Genomic DNA, 20,393 nt, shown 5'->3' with positions numbered 1-20,393 from the left:
TTTTGTAATTATAGTCAAATATACATACATAAATTCACTGTTTAACTATTTTAGGTGTACAGTCCAGTGTCACTGAGTTCATCCACACTGTTGTACAAGCATCATGATTATCCATCTCTGAAACCTTGTCTGGTTGCAACAGCTGGAGAAGGAATGCAGGCAAGTCACACACAGAAATGCTGAGTTCTGCCCATAGCTCCCAGTGGATCAGCAGCCAGTGGCTATGCAGCATTTCCCTGAGGCAGTAGGCCAGGCCTCTAATCTAACCAGAACAGATTAGGCCTCACATACGGACTTCCTCCAGACTAGGTCAGAATGAACCACCAGCACAAAAGTATCTCTAGACCCAACATAGAGACCTCCGAGGCCCAGCAAGCCCAAGCTGGTGGCGCATGGCTAACAACAGTGTGGTATAATAGAAAGATCACAAGCCCTGGCCAAGACACCTGGCCCTGAATGCCAAGTCTAGCTCTTACTGGCTGAGTAACCCTGGGAAAGTTCCCTGAGCTTTCTAAGTTTCACATCAGTAAAAACAGGTGTTGTGGGCCGGGCAAGGTGGTTCACGCCTATAATCCCAGCACTTTGGGAAACCGAGGTGAGCGGATTGCCTGGGCCCACGGGTTGGAGACTAGCCTGGGCAACTTGGTGAGACCTCATCGCTACAATAAATCAAAAAATTAGCCGGGTATGATGGCATATGCCTGTAGTTCCAGCTACCTGGAAGGTTGAGGCAGAAGGATCACTTGAACCAAGCAGGTCGAGGCTGTGGTGGCCGTGAGCATACCACTGCACTCCAGCCTGAGTGACAGAGTGAGATCCAACTCAAAAAAAATAGGTGTCATTATCTCTATTTGCTATTAAGAAAGAAACACAGTCAGGTGTAGTGGCTGTAATCCCAGCACTTTGGAAAGGCAAGGCAGGAGGATTACTTATGCCCAAGAGTTCAAGATCAGCCTGGCAACATAGTGAGATCTCATCTCTACAAAAATTAAAGGAAAAAACTAGCCAGGTGTGGTGGTGCATGCCTGTAGTGCCAGCTACACAGGAGCCTAAGGTGGATCATCTGAGCCCAGGAGGTCAAGGTTGTGGTGAGCCATAATCATGCCACTGAACTCCAGCCTGGGTAACTGAGAGAGCCAACTCAAAAAAAAAAAAACTGTTTACTCCACATTAGTGCATTTTCCCACAGTACCTAGCATGTACCATGCATCATTATTCTCTTTCCTCTCTGAAAGCCACCAGGCAAACAGCCACAGGACTTGTTATACTCTTCCACCAAGTGGCACCTCACTAAGACTTTTTGTCACAGATGTTCTCTAAAACTCATTTTCTCCTATCCTCACGTGACAAGGCTCATCTTAGGTGAAAGGCAAGAAAAGAACCCAGGACGAATTGGGTACAAGAAGCAACAAGCCCTCACCCCAATGCAGAGACAGGAATCACCAGCTTCTGTTCACCGTATTCTAACGATTGTAATGACACTCAGCACTCAACAACACAGTCCTCATACACTGCATATATGTTCATGTATACAAAGCCTCCAAAGCCAGCAGAGAAATTATGTTTTCAAAAACCAAAAGTACTGGAGACTTCAGAATGAGTCACAGATTTCAGGGGTCAGTGCAGGCAAAGAAGAGCCTAGGAATAAACATCTACCTTGCCAGAGTCTCCCGTTTATTGCTGGGGAAACCATCGAGAGCCATGAAAACACATCCCTGGGTTGGCCAGTGGGCGCTGGAGAGGCCCTTGCTGTTGGCGGCTGCCCAGGGGGCTGTGGGAACTCTGTGCCAGTCTTCCCTTCCCAACTTCCTTCCCTATAGCAACCCCCAAGCTCGCATCGGCAACAAGGCCCTTTCCCTCATCCGACTCAGTCTCCCTCCTTCCCGCACTGTCCCACCTCCCCTGGTCTTTGTCCCTGAGAGGTGGCACACAGGGCTCTCTGGGCTGGAGAACAGGCAGTTCGCCCCAGCTCTAGGCAGGACCAGCTGTGAGCTAAACGCCTCAGCAGCTCCAGTTTGGAGAGTGCAATGGAGAGCTCTGAGACGCTAAGGGATTTCTGCTATCACTTGTCATTTTAAGAAATGACACACGTTTTCTCTCTGCTCAAAACAAACAACCTCCATGCCATCTCCCACCTTGCTTCTCCATCTCTTACTCAGTTCTCAGAGCACATGCGCTGGATACTTTCTACTGACAAGCAACTGCTGGTTAAGGCTTCGCTGTTACAAAGCTGCATACCATCAGAGCGCCACGATCACCCAACCTCCTTTTCACAGGTGAGCAAAGAGATTCAGAAGCAATGCAGCTTCCTCAGTGTGACTCAGGTCATGTGCTCACACTGACCCGACATGCTAGGATCTGAATGTTTGTGCCCACCCCACCCAAATTCCTGTGTTGAAACCTAATGTTCAATCTGTTGACAGTACTTTTCAAAGGTGATTAGGATATGAGGACGGAGACTTCATGAATGGGATTAGTGTCCTCAAAAAAGGAGCTAAAAGAAAAAAGAGGCTCCAGGGAGCTCATTTGTCCCTTCTACCATGTGAAGATGCAGTGAGAAGGCACCATCTATGAGGAATGGTGTCACCAGAAAACAAATCTGCTAATGCCTTTATCTTGGACTTCCAGCCTCCAGAACTGTGAGCAATAAACTTATGTTGTTTATAAGCCAGACAGTTTATGTTTATGAAAGCAGCCCAAAGAGTATAAAACAAAAAGTATTCAGTCGTGACTTTAACACCATTACAGCCAGCTGCAAAGTGAGGGGGAAAGAGCAAGCAAGGCATCTGGAAAACAGTGATAGGATTTGTTCCAGGGTCAGGCACAGTGGCTCGGCCCCAGCACTTTGGGAAACTGAGGTGTGAGGGTAACTTCAGAAGAGGGGTTCAAGACCAACCTGGACAACATAGTGAGACCTCTTCTCTACAAAAAATTTAAAAAATTAGCCAGCTGTATTGGCACATACTTGTAGTCTCAACTACTCAGGAGGCTGAGGTGGAAGGATCACTTGAGCCCTGGAGTTTGAGGCTGGCATGAGCCGTGATCATGCCACTGCACTCCAGCCTGGGTGACAGAGTAAGACCCTTTCTCTCAAAAAGAAAAAGAAAAATTTTTTTTTAAAAAAGGATTTGCTCCAGGAACTGTAGAATACCACACAGCTGACTTAAACCAACGTGGTAAATGTCAAAAATTCTATGGAGCAAATGACACAAGAAATATAAAGAATCACCATTAATAGAAGGCTGAGAAACAGGCAAAATTAAATGATGTTGTTTAGGAATGCACAAATAAGTGGCAAAACTAGAGACGGCAAAGATTACTGTACTCAGGATGAGGGTTTCATCTAGGTGGGGAGTATAGGTACACAGATGGGGGGGTTACTTTATGACTATTAAACTTGTTTTATGTATTTTATGTTTTATGTACTTTTTCTGGATGTCATATTTCACATTTTATAAAATGAATTACTTATAATAAAAAAAAAGTGGAACCAGTAAGTCTCCTCATTAAGTCCATGTTCATTAATTTCTGACTCCTAATCCTTTCATAACTAACTTGTAGGCCAAATGTCAATAAATATAAAGATCACCTTCCCAAGTTATTAGTTCTTTTTATCTCCAGAGTAATAAAAGCAGTAGAGGTGAACTGGAAGGATATGGATCATACCTCCTCTGAGAAGAAGCCCTGTCAAGGGCAACCTTGGGCCTGTCTTCACCTCCTATCTTAGGAAGGAATAAACAAAGGACTCCTCTCCTAGTCAGCAAATACTTGTCAAGCTCTTTCTACAACCCATGGAGGTTTCCACAAAATTTGTGTTTAACACTAAATGCTGCTGAAGGACTACCAGGTCCCAGGGGCCTGGGGGCTTCTGCTCTTCTAGGAATCCAACTGTTTCCTCTTCTATATATCCCAAGAGAAAAAGTTACCAAGGAAGGGCTGGGGACAGGGGAGCTCTGTGGAGCCTCACAACTAGATACACAAGCAGTGTTGGGTCATGATGGCAAGAATAACTTCATCACCCTCCAATGCAACGCTCCCCACCTCGGAGTCAACCTTCCACACCACAGAGTCAGGAGGTGGGAACTGGTCACACACACATTGCCCAGTGGAAGGAGGAGGCTTTATCACTAAGGTTAACAAGGACAGAGGCATGTTAACAAGTCTCAATGTCGGGTAATAGGTGGAAACTGGTCTTCACATTTAAACTGACCTGGCTTCAAATCCTAGCTTTGCCACTTAAGGTTGGTGTGACCTGACCAAAATTCCAAAGTCAAAGGACAAAGCAGAGCTTAAGAGCCCTCATCTGTAGTAAATTTAGGTTAATAGCTCCTACTCTTTACAGAGATGTTGTAAAGAAGAGGGAGAGCTGGGCATGGTGGCACGTGCCTATAGTCCCAGCTACTCTGGAGGCTGAGCCAGGAGGACTGCTTGAGCCCAGGAGTTCAAGCCCAGCCTGGGCAAAATAGCAAGACTCCATCTCTCAAAAAAGAGAAGAGAATTGATGTAAATCACCTAAATATGAAGGTATTGGCTGAGATAGGAAAAAAAACCCAAACTCTTTTTCTTAGTCTCAAACTCAATACAACACAGAACACTTCTGTGACCAATATGTGAAGAGTGAGGGGTTACCTATAAACAAAGCAATTCTCCAGGGAACACCAAAAGTGTCTTACAATTTAATTCAATTCCAACACTACCTGGAGACAGCGGCAGACCCCACAGATCAGGGATCAGTTCTACAAGACTGCCCCCTACTTCAGATGCTAATTGCAAATTGTAGTAACCCAAACTTTTGTCTGACTTGGCTACAAACTGGAATCCCCATGACCCCTTTCTCAGGCTCAATTAATTTACTGGAGTGGCTCGCAGACTCAGGGAAATGCTTAGTAATGTTTGCAGGTTTATTATATTAATAAAGGATACGATGAAGGATACAGGTAACAGTCAGATAAAGAGACACAGGATGACATCTGGAAGGGTCTAAAGTACAAGAGCTTGTCCCCATGAAGTTGGGGTGTGCCATCCTCCCAGCTTGAGGATGTGTCCACCCACCAAGAAGCTCTCCAAACCCCATACTTCTGAGACTTTATTTTTGGAGGCTTCATCACGTAGACATGGTGGATTATTAATCCCATTTCCAGCCCTTCTCTCTTCTCTGGAGAATGGGTGAATGGGGCTGAAAGTTCCAAGCTTCTCCTCATGGCTTGATCTTTCTGGTGACCAGTCCCACTCAGGAGCCCAATAAGAGTCACCTCATTAAAACAAAAGACACTCCTATCACCCAGGAAATCCCAAGAGATCTAGGTACTTTGTGCCAGACACTCTTATCACTCTGGAAATTACAAAGGTTCAAGGAACTCTGTCAGGAAACAGGGTCAAAGACGCAATACTGAAACAAAAGATTCTCGCAGCAAGCCTATCTACCCAGTCTCAGAAACTAGAGGCAGAGACCAATATATGCATATATGTTTCTCATCTTTTCACGTATTAAACAAACATTATTCTCCAAAAAACAGTGGACAGCACTATTATAGAGGGCAAAAAGAATTTTGCTGTTTCCCACTCCACTTTGAACACTGGTACAGCTGGATGACCTTGAGATGATTCTTGATCCTTTTTTCCATGTGTTTGGAAGGTACAAAAATACGTAACAATCCTTGGAAGTCCCTCCACAGAAGATTTAACTCTATTAATAGACTTAATTCCTGCCTCCCAACTCTCTTATAACGAAAATGCGGAAAGAAATCAAGTATAACATTCAAGAGAGGAGAGGGTTAGGTAAATTATCTAGCGGCCAATCAATAAATGCCACTGTAATTAAGACCAGTAAAGACATGCAAAATTACAATACAGGGTTTTCCAAAAGCTCAACCTGAACCCTTGAGCATCCACTGAAAGTCCTTTCCCAGAAGTCACATATACACATTCTCACTAGTAAGGGTGCTGATGGTTAGGAAAACAGAAGGAAAGGTCAAGAAACATGGCTAAAACACACCAACTGATTTAACATCAACAGTGAACTCACGGGAAATGTACATTTGTGGATTCCAGCTCTAACAACAGAGCTTCCTACTGGCAATAGGGGCGGGACATGGACCATGAAACAAACTGAAACCCAGTTACATGTTTTCGATATTACAACATGCCATTTGTTATGGAATAACTTAGACCCTTTTTAAAGGTATCACGTGGTAAGAAACATTTGATGATATTTAGCAAAAATGAGGAGACAACAGCCTGTGCTGTTGATCAGGATTTTATTTTTTATAGAGAAAAGCTAGTTTTCAGATCTTCCATGATGGCCTCCTCTACCTTCCTAATAATTCTCAACTAATCTTTGACTGAGGATGCACCAAAAGCACTGAAAACAGTAACCCCCTCCCACCCCCATCCCCGCCCCTCACCCGACACAAGGAACTTCCCTCTTTGCTTCCCCATCTTGAGAATGTTCTACCGTACCTACCATAATGGTGTGTTCGGGAAATTTGGCACGGACGAGTTTCACGAACTCCACAAAATGTTCCGAATACCCATTGGCCACATCCAGGCAAATAAACTTAACCTGTGGCAGAGCTTCCAGGATGCTGGTCATCTTTTCCAGATCGTTCTGCCCACTGCCCGAACTCACAGCTATGTGCTGTACCAAAATAAATCAAGACACACAGACATGAACAGAAGTCTTCAGAAGTCAGACTATGCCTCCATCCAGGCATCTACTCTGGGGACTGTTCAGTGACCCTTTGAGGTTTACCCTGATCGAGTACACAGTGGACCTGTTCGAGAAAAACAGCAGAGGTAAAGAATATTTGTTATTAAATCATTGCAGTTTGATCCTGTTATCTTTCCCACCGTGTATGTGTATGTCCTTAAACCTGGACCTCAGCCAGCCACAAAATCTTTCCAATAAACAGATTCCTAAATATTCAGGAAACCTTGTCCTTGGTGTCTATTTCATTTCCTCAAGCTTTCTGTGTGGAACTCCGGACTCTGTGAAGCTACTGGTGTCATATCACGGAAACTCAAGCAGGACAATGATGAAGAGTTGGAAAGAGTTTCCAGGTTGGCCACACAACTCAGGCTTCCTTACACCAAAGCTGTGGGGTTCCCCTGCACATCTCTGGGTGACAGAGTCAGACCCTATCTCTGAAAAATGTAAAAAATTTAACCATTCGCTTCTGTTAAAGTTTGGCACAGGGAAATTGAGGTTGGTTCATTTCTCTCAGTGCTACTATAAGTTTTTAACATTTTCCCTTTTTCATAAGCCTTTTACTTGGTGGGGGTGTGGAGGAGAGAGAGGAAGACGCCTAAAACCTCTCTGATAAATTCCTTCCTATTTTTATTTTATGCCCAGTAAAAACACATGCAAATCTTAACCTGGTCCAAGAGCTGTGAGTCTGATTTCCTGTTAAAAGGGCAAAATTTCCCAAAGGTATTAGCACAAGCAAATCTGACATGGTCTTCCACAACTGTACTTGCATATCCTCCTCCGTAACACCTTTTCCCTCTAATCTCCGCGGTACCAGTGGCCTAGAACCCTACAACTCTGCCATCTCTGAACCTCTGCCCTTTGAGAGGGGACTTGTTTTCTGTAATATATGCCTTAGTGAAACTAAGTCATGGGTTGTGCCTAGAGTTATATCTCCTTTTATGAGACTATGTATATCTTAACTCTTATCTCTAAACCCTTAGCCACAGATGAAGGGCATAGCTTAATATCCTTCATGTCGTTCCCCAAAATCATAACACTGTAGCTACAACCCAGACACTGAGTGTGCGCTGACTGTTAACATGATATACATTCACTACAGTTTCCTCTGCACATTCACACCCTGGCCTCGCAGTCCAAGGATCTGCCATGCACCAGTCCAACCCATACATTCTCTCCCTCCCACTGGAGCTTTGCTACCTTTTTAAATTTAACTGTTCAGGCCAGGCACCGTGGCTCACACTTATAATTCCAGCATTTTGGAAGGCCAAGGCAAGAGGATCCCTTGAGCCCAGGAGTTTGAGACCGGCCTGGGCACTATAGCAAGATCTTGTGTCTGCAAAAAAATCAAAAATTAGCCAAGCGTGGTGGCACATGCCTGCAATAGTACCAGCTATTGGGGAGGCTGAGGTGGGAGGACTGCTTGAGTCCAGGAGTTGGAGGCTGCAGTGAGCTATGGTAGCACCACTGCATTCCAGTCTGGGTGACAGAGCCAGACCCTATTTCTGAAAAAAAGTAAGATTTAAGCCAGGCTCCGTGGCTCAGCCTGTAATCCCGCGCCTTTGGGTGGCTGAGGTGAGTGGATTGCCTGAGCCTGTGGGTTTGAGACCCGCCTGGGCAGCGAGACCTCATCTCTACAATAAATCAAAAAATCAGCCGGGCGTGGTAGCGCATGCCTGTAACGCTGGCTACTTGGAAGGCTGAGGCGGAAGGATCGCTGGAGCCCAGCAGGTCGAGGCTGCGGTGGCCGGGAGCGGCCACTGTACTCCAGTCTGGGCGACAGAGTGAGACTCCAACTCAAAAAAAAAAAAAAAAAAGTAAGATTTAACTGTTCACGTCGGTTAAAGTTTGGCGCAGGAAACTCGAGATTGGTTCATTTCTCTCAGTGCAACTAAGTTTGTAACATTTCCCTTTTTAATTAGCCTTTTATTTGCTGGGGGTGTGGTGGCAGGGTAGTAAATCAAATGATCACACTTGTTAATGAAGGCCTGGGCTCTAATTAATAACACATTGCCAAAAGCTTGCTTTAAAAAGTCAGAGGGAGAGAAGCAAAAGGAAAGAGAAGATCATTGCCCCCAAACTTGCAACAAGAATGAGGAGAAGACAATGAAAATAAGTATAATGAATTTGAACACTACATGGCAGAAATGAAGGACTTACTATTGAGTCAGAATTATTTTATCTCCAGAACCACCTTCTAAAGCATCCAAATCCACACTGAATTAAAGCACAGAAACAACAAGAAACCAGGGACACCACAAAAGCAGTCTGACATGAAGCCATTTTCCAACGACAAGTGACCTGAACGGAGAGGAACAGCTCTAACTCCAAGATGCCTCTCCAACGACTTTGCACAGAACCACCTGAATGTGGCAGGAGGAAACTAAGGCATGTGGCAGTGGGGCTTTCTGTCGTTGTTTTCAAAAATGCCTGCTTTTTTAAAAGCGTTATTGAGATATAATGACATACCATTCATCCAAAATGCACAATTCAATAATTTTTAGCATATTCAGAGTTGTGTAATAGTCATCATCAATTTTAGGACATTTTCATAACCCCACAAAAATATTCTCACAACCCTTAACACCCCCAACCACATTCCCTCATCCCCTCAGGCCTAGGCAACCACTAATCTATTCTATGATTCCTACAGAACTGTTCTGGACAGTTCATATAAATGGAATCAAATATGTGGCCTGTTATGTCCGGCTTTTTCACTTAGTGAAATGCGCTCAAGCTTCATCCATGTTGTAGCATGTATCAGAACTTCAGTCCTTTTTACGGTTGGATAATATTCCATTGTATAAATATATACCACAATTTGTGTATCCATTCATAGGACATTTGGATTGTTCCTACTTTTTATGATTATGAGTAATGCTGCTACGAACAGGCATGAACAAGTTTTTATGTGGACATGTTTTCTGTTGGATCTATACCTAGAAATGGAATTGCTGGATCACATAACTCTTCTACTGAACCTTTTGAGGAACTGCCAAACTGTGTTCCTAAGTAGCTGCGACACTTTCCATTCTCACCAGCAGCATGTGAGGGTTCTAATTTCTCCACAACCTTGACAGCACTGATTATCTGTCTTTTTGATGACAGACATCCTAGTGGGCATAGTTTACACAACTCCAAAACAATTTGTCACACTCAGTTTTTTTTTTCTATGTCCAAAAGACATATTCAGACTAGATCCACCTCAAAATGCCTGGCAGGAAACACAGGTCTTCCCCGAGCTCTCGTGACGTAACACTTCACCTTTCAAAGGAAAATACAGACATTTCTTACAGGTAAATCCTAGTATTTTCGTAATATGATATGGAACAGGGTTCTTCAGCAAATCCATGGTAATGAGGCAGGACTGGAGAAACACTGAATTCTAAAAGCCTATGTGATGCTGATTCAAATCCTCTTGACAACCCTAAAGATTTTGTTCCCCCTTCAACACTTGTAATTTATAACCAGGCTGTAGTCGTACCTGCAGGCATTCTGCGTGATTTGTGGCAAAGAGCTTCCAGTCATCCAGGGAGTAATGCTTATGAATTGCTGTAAACATTGAGTGCTAGGAAACAAAACAGCATCATTAGGATGAGAAGCCAAGAGCCCACCCGCCCGCGTTCCCTCCCGGCCTCCATATGGAGATGCTGATCCAACAAGACAAAGGCATCCGGTGTTCCTGCCATTTACGCTTAATTTGCTTTGAATATGTTCCTAAGAGTCAAAAGAGTCAAAAGCAGACAAAGGTGCAACTATTGAAATCAGAGACTGTGTCCTCCATTTTAATCTGATTAGACACTACTGCATTCAGGACTTGGGAGGCTCTGCCAGGAGGAAGGGGAAAGATAAAGGAGGGTTCTCAGAACCCTGCCCCGGCCCACCCAGGCTCCCACCCACACCTGAGTTAAGCCAAAACCAGCCCAGATGGTCAAAAAAGAAAACTATGCAGCAGGGATCCCCCTCCCCCAGGAGAAGGGCCCTCCTAAGACAAAGTTCTGCTTAACCAACTCTAAAGAACCTCACCTTATACCTGAAAGCTTTTCCTTGTGTTCACAACCTGAACACTTCTTGCTAAAAGCTAAACCTACTAGGCAGTCAGCATTCTTGAAGGAGGGAATTATAAAAATGATAACCCCAAACCTATAACTATCAACCCAGTATTTACTACCTGCTTTGTGCCAGCTCTTTGTATAATTTCATTGAATTCTCAGAACAACTTTGAACAGTATTATTAGCATCATGGGCAGAAATGGAACTTAAGAAACATACATTTATTAAATTTAAGAATTAGGCCAGGCACTGTGGCTAACGCCTGTAATCCCAGCACTTTGGGAGGCCGAGGCGGGAGGAATGCATGAGCCTAGGAGTTCAAGATCAGCCTAGGCAACATAGTGAGGCCTCATCTCTACACAATAAAATCAAAAAATTAGCCAGGCATGGTGGCGCATGCCTGTAGTCCCAGCTACTCAGGAGGCTGAGGCAGAAGGACTACCTGAGCCCAGGAAGTCGAAGCTGTGGTGAGTCATGGTCGTGCCATTGCACTCCATCCTGGGTGACAGAGTGAGACCCAGACTCAAAAAAAAAAAAAAGGAATTGCTTGGCTAGTTAGAGGTGAAGGCTAGAACCAAACTCTGGTCTGACTCTGGAGTGCAGGCTCCTTCCCCTAGAACAAAGACCTCGCACCTGACTTCTCTGGGCTGCCTATTTTCTATTCACAGTTTCTCATTCTAAAATTCTGTTAGCCTGGGCAACATAGCAAGACCTCAGTTCTACAAAAATAAAAAATAAATTAGCCAGGTGCGGTGGTGCGTGCCTACAGTCCCAGCTACTTGGGAGGCTGAAGCAGAAGGATAGCCTGAGCCTAGGATTTCAAGGCTGTGTTGAGCAATGATAGTGCCACTCCACTCCTGCCTGGGTGACAGAGTGAGACCCCCAACTCAAAAAAATAAATAAATAACATAAAATTCTGGGACTTTATTAACTTGCACTAACTCTGTGGATCTGAAACAGAATTCACAGTCCCCACACATGGCCAGTTATGCCAGTGTATACTATCTCATTATTGGGGAGATATTCCTGTGCAAATAGAAAGAGCACAGCAAGTTCTAGGTTTCTGGTGGACTAATAATCTGTGAATTACAGAATATTTATTGCTCCCTGATTGCCCCCACTTTTCCACTAATACATAGTTAATTAGTAGCAATGGATGATGACAAAGAACAACAACAACAAAAAAAACACCAGTTTCTTTGGCAATTAACGCATAAGCCTCTGGTCCAAAGCTCGGTAGGGGCTGAGATCTGACAGACTATCAACTATCACAGAGTCAGACAGACCACCCCCTACACCATTTGTGGAGCTCATAATTTATTTGAGAATCTCCTCCTTCAAATCACTGGCTAATAATGAATCCCAGTACCTCCTGTGGTTAGACTTGCTGCCCACAGCGAGAAGCTCTTTCAGCTAATTGGATTTATCTTTTCACTTGGCAGGCTTTAAAAACAGAAATAGACACAAAGTCCCTGTGTGCATCCGTGCAAATGTTTCACATCTAGGATGTATAAGATGTCCTGTATCTTAGACATAGCTGCAGGAGACAAAGGTCCTGCCCATAAGTGGTTTTTTCTTTATTTTTACCAAAGCCAGGATACTAACTACTCCTTTTATAGGAAACTGGACTGGTAATTAAATGAAAGAAACTTCAAGCTTGTACCATCATCTGTCAGTTTAAGTTGAGAGGCAAATCCCTTAGATTCTGGGGTCAGTTTGGGTTTGAATCCCAACTCTCTCTCTTCCTGGCTGAGGGCCTGGGGCAAGTAACCTACCCCTTCTCTTTCTCTCTCTCTGCCTCGGTTTACTCATTTGTAAAAGGAACCTACCTCACAGAGTCATGTCAAGAATGAAGAGACACATTATATGTCGTTTTGGGCACATAAGTGGTCAATACACGTCTTCTATATAATTATGAAATAAATGCTGTAGCAATGTCACTCTTCTATAATATGGTACTTGTCGCGTAGTCTAACGTTTTTTGTATCTCTAATTTCCAAAACCATCACAGGCATTTTCCCAAAATAAATGGGTGCAAATCTAAACCATCTCATTGAACGCAGAGACCGTTTGCTTTCCGACTGAAGAGGAAGTGTCTCTGACAACGATCACACTCACAACAGAGAATGACTCAAAGTTTCTCCTCTTCCCTATGTCTGAACAAGGCCAGGATGAGCTCCTGACAACCTATCCATATTGTAAGCAGCTAAGGAAAACAAAAGCCCACTAACTCACCTGTGACATCACGGCTGCCATCTCAAACGTGCCCACAGTGTCCATGTTGGCCACGATGATGGGAATCCCTGAGTAGGTCTGCTTTGAGTTTCGAAATGTAAAGGTACACTCAAGATCCACCTGTTAGTAAAAGGGGAAGGAAATGAGTGCTTTGCTCACATGTGACCCATGGACAGTTTCTGGAGTTCGGAGCAAGTGGGAAGAACGCAAAGGAAGTATCTGACCCTCTGGCCCCAGAACTGTCTTGGGGTCAGGCCAGGTGCTCCAAAGGCAGCAGAATTCCCAAGAAAACCAGGTAATGCACTATTCAGGTGTAAAAGCTGAGGTGAGCCCCTCACCCTCCTCAAGCACCAGCACAAGATACCGGAACTTCTGCCATAGAGACAAGCCTCTGAACCGGATGCTCTCTCCTCCTCTCCTGGCCTCTCCAATCTACTGTCACCTTCTCTCCCTAGCCCTAACCCCCACATTCCTGTTATCTTTCCCCACTTCCAAGCCCTGGAACACTGCCCTCCTGGAAAAAGTTGCTGCACTATTCCCTGCCAACCACAGCCCTGCTCCCAGAACAATGCTTTCACTTCTTACCTTTCACCTAAAGCCATACTCCAAATCCACCTAGCAGCAAGTGCCACACTATTAATCCCTTCGCCTTTCGCCCTCCGGGGCTGATTTAATTACAAGCATCATTCAAAGAGCCTGGGGGAAAGTACACTGCAACCATATGTTCCCACATAAAAACACTTGTTCCTTTGACTAGCAAACAGCTGGAGGGAGGGCCTTCCAATTCCACTGTAACTTCAAGATCAGGACATGCATGACTAACTGCTATCAGGAAAACGAACAACAGCTCAGTCTCAGAGGGTGGGCTTGGCAGCAGCAGTGTGCTAGGGTCAGGTACTTGCCAAGAGCCAGCACAGTCAGAATTACCGCTTTGACCCACAGCAGATCCCAGCCTATTTTGCCCACAGATCACCCTAGCCCTGCTAGTATCACAGGGAGGCCACTTCCTATGGGCTCCATCTCTCAAGGTCATTTTTGGCTGGGTTTGGTCCATGGAGGACACTGGGTAAGAAACTAGAGGATAGCAGCAGAGGTGGGGGGAAGTTAATTCTTCCAGACCCCCTCTGCTTGGGGCCAGCATCTCCAGAGCAGCTATGTCACCTCTAGGCTCCAATTCTCTTACCAAAGAGGCCTGCATGTTCCTGGTTCCAGCTTTCTCTCTGTGAGCCCAGTCTTTCCGGGGGCTCTAGAACTCTGACCATCCACCTAGAACGGGAGTGGTTTCTTGCTGCTGTCCATCTCTGGGATGCCTCAACAGCCCATTTGGCATCTCAGGTGTGCCAGGATGCCCTGCATTAAGTTCCCTGTTTTAATATTGTTGGTAAATATTGTTTGTTTCCTTGAGTAGACCCTGATGGACATTGACCACACTGGAAGCAGGGGAACCAACAGGAGAAACAAGCGTGAATCTTATGCTTCTCAAATCCTGGCTTCACACATAGACCAGCAATGATCATTTTCTTTTTTCTTATTTTTTTTTTGAGATGGATTCTCACTCTGTCCAGGCTGGAGTGCAGTGGCACACTCAGGACCACCCTAGTGTCGACTGCTGGGCTCCAGCAATCCTTCTGCCTCAGCCTTCCAAGTAGCCAGAACTACAGGCGCGTGCTACCACGCCCGGCTAATTTTTGATTTATTGTAGAGTCGGAGGTCTCACCAAGTTGCTCAGGCTAAATCATTTTCTACCAGTGTTTATCTAGATCCTTCTATTTTTCTTTTCAATGGAGACAACTTTCAATTTGCAGTTGGCATCAAATCAGAAAACACCACAGGACACCTCAAGTCCTTTAGCCTTCTCGTTTCTCTTGCTTCTCCACACAGGGCTCTGCATCCAGAAGGCTTCCTGGGTAAATGATGTCACCATTATGACTGCACTAGCCTTAAACGGCAATCAATGAGGGGAAATGAGATGCTGTAGCTGCATGAGCATATGTGGTAGCTCATTCCTTTCTCCACTTCCTTCCTGATGACTCTTGGCTCTACTTCAGTGCAGCGAGTTATATCGACATTCTAAAAGAGAACTGAAGGGATATGTCTGTCGCAACCCTCTGCGCAGCTAATGGCTCTCTAACATGTTGGCTTCACAAGCCTAAAACAATCAGAAATCCTTAGTCTCAAATTACTTGTACATTCCTCCAACAGGCACAGGGCTAGCTGCTACATGAAGCACCCGGCTGAGATCACAATGGGTTTTTCCTGGCACTCCAAAACCTATCAGCAGGACACCAAACACAGAGCTCTTCATGGAAAAGGGCAGCCTTGACAATGAACTCTTCCCGTCACTTCTAGTCTTCTCCATAAGGCAGCTCTTTGCAATCCTTAATTCTAAGAATGAGAAATAAAATGGTGTTCCCCAACCTTATCCACCCAGACACACACACACACACAACAGACCAGTTGCTCACTAAGAGAGATAAATATTTTAAATATTCCAGCCTCCCAGGAACAAAACTTGGCATTTAATCTGGCACAGCTGGCCACTGCACCAAATATAGTGCCTCCAAATTCCCCCTCTAAGCCTGACTTGAAAGGGAACATAAAGTAACAAAGTCCCTTCCCCCACCTCAAAAAACATGTGTTTCTGCATCTAACACACCTTCACCAATGTCAATTCTACTGCCCAATATTTTAGGGGCCCAGAAGTACAAATGGAGGCACACCTACCACATTCCTAAATAACTCAATGTTATGAGTCAAGCTAACAAACTGCTACATAAAATATGTTCTATCCTCTTACCCTAACAAAAACAATTTTATTCATAACCAGGAAGGCACCAGAACACGGTGGCGGGGAATCTGGCCCTCGTCCCAATTCTTTATGCACACATACAGCAACACGCCAACCTGTATACCCACATTCATTCCCATGAACAGTTGCCACCTGGCCACTCTCTGAGGTCACAGGCAAACACACCAGCAGCACAGGTGGCCCCTGGGGTAACACACTTGGGCAAGAGGCCCAAGTAGGCCTTGGAATCAGCTGGAAGTCATCTGGAGAGGGGTATCCAGGATCCTGAGTACCAAGACCTCGTATCTACAATAAATAAAAAGTTAGCCGGGCATGACAGCAGCACCTATAGTTCCAGCTACTTGGAAGGCTGAAGCAAAAGGATCATCGGAGCCCAGCAGGTCAACACCAGGGTGGCTGTGAGCATGCCACTGCACTCCAGCCTGGGCGACAGAGTGAGACTCCAACACACATACACACACACACACACACACACACACACACACACACACACACACAGCTAAGGGGTGAGAAGGATACTGTGTTCTGGCCCCCAGTCTTCTGCAGAGCCAGGCTTGGCAGACTGCAGCCTAGCCCTCTGAAAGTGGATTTGACCCCCAGAAGCCTCTCCACCAGTCCGAAAAGCTCCCACCCAGCTGCAGCATGACCGGCAAGATTCAGAGGCCAGCACACCCATGGCACACCCGAATCGTCTTAGAAGAGATTCCAAAATACACATGCTCCAGTCACTCCAAACTTCGTGAATCACCCCCTTTGTGTGGAAGACAACATGTATATTTTGGAACGTTTCCCTAGGCAATTCTGATGCATTCATGACTAAGAACAACTCTAATCAAGTCCTCAAATTTTACAGAACAGAATTTACAGGCTGTTGAATTATGGGTTGAATTGTTTCTCCCTCTAAAAAGATTTTGTCATCCTAACCTCCAGTACCTGTGTATGGGACCTTATTTAAAAACAGGGTCTCAACAGATGCTCAGGTTAGGATGAGGTCATTCAGTTGGGCCCTAACCCAGTATGACTGGTGTTCTTATAAAAAGGGGAAATTTGGACACAGATACACGCATAGGGAAAATATTACGTGGAGATGGAGGCGAAGATGGGGGTGATGCATCTACAAGCCAAGGAAACCAAAGATTGACAGCAAACCAGCCAAAGCTAGGAGAAAGGAATGGAAGATTCTCCCTCACTGACTTCAGAGGAATCAACCCTGATGACGTCTTGATCTGGGACTTGTGCCATCCTGAACTGTGAGACAATAAATTCTTTGTGCTTAAGCCATCAAGTATGTGGTACTTTGTTACAGCAGCCCCAGGGGGCAAAGGTAATAAAGGTAATAAAATAATCAGTAACAGAGTTTGGGCTAACTCGGGTCTCTTCTCTGGCAGTCACTCTGCCATGCTGTCACCCCCTCGGACCACCTTGTTGTGGACCTTAAAAGTGTCTCTTCTGAGCCAAGCTCGGTGGCTCAGCCTGTAATCCCGCACCTCTGGGAGGCTGAGGTGAATGGACTGCCTGAGCCCGCGGGTTCGAGACCCACCCCGGCAACTTGGAGAGACCTTGTCTTTACAATAAGTCAAAAATTAGCCGCGCGTGGTAGCGTGCGCCTGTAGTTCCAGCTACTTGGAAGTTTGAGGCAAAAGGATCGCCGGAGCCCAGCAGGTCGAGGCTGCGGTAGCCGGGAGCGGCCATTGCACTCCAGTCTGGGTGACAGAGTGAGATTCCAATTCAGGGCGGAAAAAAAAAAAAAGTGACTCTTCTTACTGGACCACTGGTGAAAAAATTACTGTGGAGTTTTAAATAGACTGAACATCCATCATGTCTTCTCTGTCCTAGGACAAAGGGGGACTTCCACAGTTAGGGTTGCATTAATAAGTTGTTGTGTTTTGTCTTGTTTTTTTTTTTTTTTTTTAACTCTTCATAGCTTAAGGACTAGGATGGGACGTTGTAGCCAGGAATAGGTCCCAAGGAAGAAAACACTCAGCAAGAATTCAAGTTCCCCAGTGTATCAGGTAAAAACCAAAGGCCTTGCCTCAATCAACAAACATCACACATCACTCCTGTGGAAAGCTTATCTGAATGTCCCTGCATAAACCTGTGATCCTTCATCCTTCTGCTGGAGAACCCATGCTAAGGCCACCTGGGCCACCGCTACCTGTACTTGGGAGTTGACCTCAATTTCATTTCATTCATATTCATTTACATGAGGCTTGTGGAAATGTCCCTACAGGAACACAGACACTTCTGAGTGGGAGGTCACTCTCTCTCTTTCTCCCTTTCTCCATTTTCTGCTTACTGTCTCATGATCCATCACCAGGCCTGGCTCTTAGCAGAACTGTCGGGGTGATAAAGTTTGTCATCAACAGTCAAAACACTCCACCCCACTCTATTCCCGTGGTGTCTGTTCTCTCTCTTGGCTCCAACTCAAGCCCACTCTGTTAGGCTCAATATCGTCATTTTACTGTTTAGTTTCCAACTTGCATCCAGGTATTACTTCTGCCAGGGTGCACACATTTTAAGCTTCTGATGGTGCAATGCAAAGATTTTATCTGCCTAAGAGAAATTTCAGGCATCAACAAGCAAATCGAGAAAACATTAAGAGAGGGGATTAGAGAGGCCTAACTAGATCCCTCAACACCACTGAGGCAAGCAAAGTCAGATTATGGAATGGTCAGCCTCGTGATCCAGGGAGCCAAAACACCGCAGGAACCAATCAGAAAGGCGAGACCAGTTAATCCAGGACTCCAGGCATGTGGTTGGCAACTCCCACAAAAGTGAAAATACGAAAAAGATTTCTCAAGGGCACTGAGTTCTCACAGCAACATAGATTGTAAGGTGCCACTGGAAACTGGAACAACATCAATGGTTGCAAATCAGACCATATTGTGAAATCAAGAGTAGCATGACGTCGCTGCACGGCATCATACTGTTCCTGGGGGACGAGCAATCCATTCCAGTAATTTTAAATGCTTTGCCTTCTCAAGATGTTTTCCAATTCAGAAAACACATAGAATATGTCCTTATTTTGAACATATAATTTCTTCTGAAAAATAAGTTTCTCTTTACTAAATAACATTCTGACTACTTAAAGAATGCGGAGACCACATTATTAGTGCACCCAGAATCCCCACATTCGTCTTTGCCTGGCCTAAGGTATTGCCCTCAGCTTACCAAGAGGCCCAGGCCTGCCCTCCACACAGTTTTTGTTCCAAGAGTCTCCCCCCCCACCTGAAAGGACACCGTAAAGGACAGGCGCGGGGTCACCCTGTCTGGGGAAGGGGTGAACCACTCCTCCCCCATCTCTTCCAGTCCCGCCAGGCTCCAGTCAGCCAATGCTGCTGCTTAGAGAAGGGGACTTGGTGTAGTCACTGGCCAGCGCAGAAGGCTTCTTAATCCAAACAAGTCCTCGGCTGGCAGCACCAAGCACTGCAGTGAGGCCTGGCACCGAAGTGGGCAGCAGAGTTCTTGACGAGGGGATTTATTTATGGTCTTGTTTGCGGAGCTGGGCGGATAGAGCAGCGCAGGCCGGCTCAGCCACCTCCTGTTTACTCCTTCGGCCCTGGCCTCCGGCCGCGTCCAGTTTCCCCGCCTTCCTCTGGAGCTCTCAGCAGACCGGGCCGAACCAGTCACCAGCGCACACCTCCCCAGAGGACTCTGCCTTTCTGTGCAACTAGTTTATCCTTCAGGGGCTGACCTCCCTTCCCCCATCCTCAGGCTACTTCCAGCCCGGTCTCCACCTGTTCCTCAGGCTGTGAGTTCATCAAGGCAGAACCAGCAAATGCCCCGGGCTTCCAATCCACCCCACCTACCGCACTGCAAGTCGGCACCCCAAGGCGTTCAGCCTCGCCAAAGCTGGGCTGGGACCGCAGCGTCCCCAAGCCCCAGCCCCTGCAAGGCCGCCTAAACTCCGAAAAGTAGATCCTGGGCTTGTGCCCTGGAGCTTCCCGGTTTTTCAGACCCGTGAAAGAAATTCCACGGCGGGACCTCACGTTAAAGCAGCAGCAGTTCGCAGCACTAGGCGACACCGCCAACAATCACGAGGATCTGTAGCTGTTCTTCTCCTCCTCGCGCCCCTAGCTCCCCGGTTTCTCCCCTTCCCTTTACGCGCCCTCCCACCCCCCGTTATCTATAAGCCAATCGGCCACTTGCTCTTTGCTCCCCCGGGGTCTAGTGACAATGTAAATTTCCCCCTTAGTCACTCAAGCCGACGAACGTCTTTAGAAATTCAGGTCCGAGCTGGGCCCTTTCATCACGACCCTCAGAGACAGCTCGCCTCCCGGCAGGGAGCCGGCTGCTCTTCCGCTTGCCCAGGCGGTGGGGACGGGGCCAGAGAGCGCAACACCCCAGCCTCAAACACACGGAAAAGCTGGCGGATGACCTCATGCCGCCCCTCCCCCCCCTCTCCAGCGCCACCCGGGAAAAAAAAAAACCCAGCCCCACTGCGACTTCCGAACGGCCCCCACCTCGGAGCGGCTCTTGAGGCTGCTCCGCTTAGGTCGGAGCAGGACGTCTTTGAAGTCGAGCTTGAGGTCCGCGTCTATGCGGGGCATGGTGCCGGCGGCGCGCTGCGGCCCGGCGCGTCTGGCGCGG

At 46.2% G+C, this 20,393-nt stretch overlaps 1 protein-coding gene across 2 annotated transcripts in view; it reads right to left on the bottom strand.

Annotated features, from left to right (window-relative positions):
• GMPR (guanosine monophosphate reductase) overlaps positions 1 to 20,386 on the bottom strand; it is a 45,709-nt gene extending 25,323 nt beyond the window's left edge. The window contains exons 1-4 of one of the 2 annotated variants that reach the window (XM_008066216.1): positions 20,267 to 20,386; positions 12,995 to 13,114; positions 10,191 to 10,274; positions 6,464 to 6,637 (exon numbers count right to left, since the gene is read on the bottom strand). In XM_008066216.1, coding sequence (XP_008064407.1) covers positions 6,464 to 6,637; positions 10,191 to 10,274; positions 12,995 to 13,114; positions 20,267 to 20,353 — 465 coding nt within the window. In that variant the 5' untranslated portion in view covers positions 20,354 to 20,386. The remainder of the gene's footprint in view (positions 1 to 6,463; positions 6,638 to 10,190; positions 10,275 to 12,994; positions 13,115 to 20,266) is intronic. The other variant, XM_008066217.2, reaches the window with a different exon arrangement.
• Positions 20,387 to 20,393: the final 7 nt, after the last annotated feature.

The sequence above is a fragment of the Carlito syrichta genome, unplaced genomic scaffold (genome assembly GCF_000164805.1).
Source record: "Carlito syrichta isolate Samal-C Ts95f unplaced genomic scaffold, Tarsius_syrichta-2.0.1 Scaffold308857, whole genome shotgun sequence".
Classification (NCBI taxonomy): Eukaryota; Metazoa; Chordata; class Mammalia; order Primates; family Tarsiidae; genus Carlito; species Carlito syrichta.
Note: the sequence above shows the minus strand (reverse complement) of the source record. Positions and strands in the feature narration are given on the sequence as shown.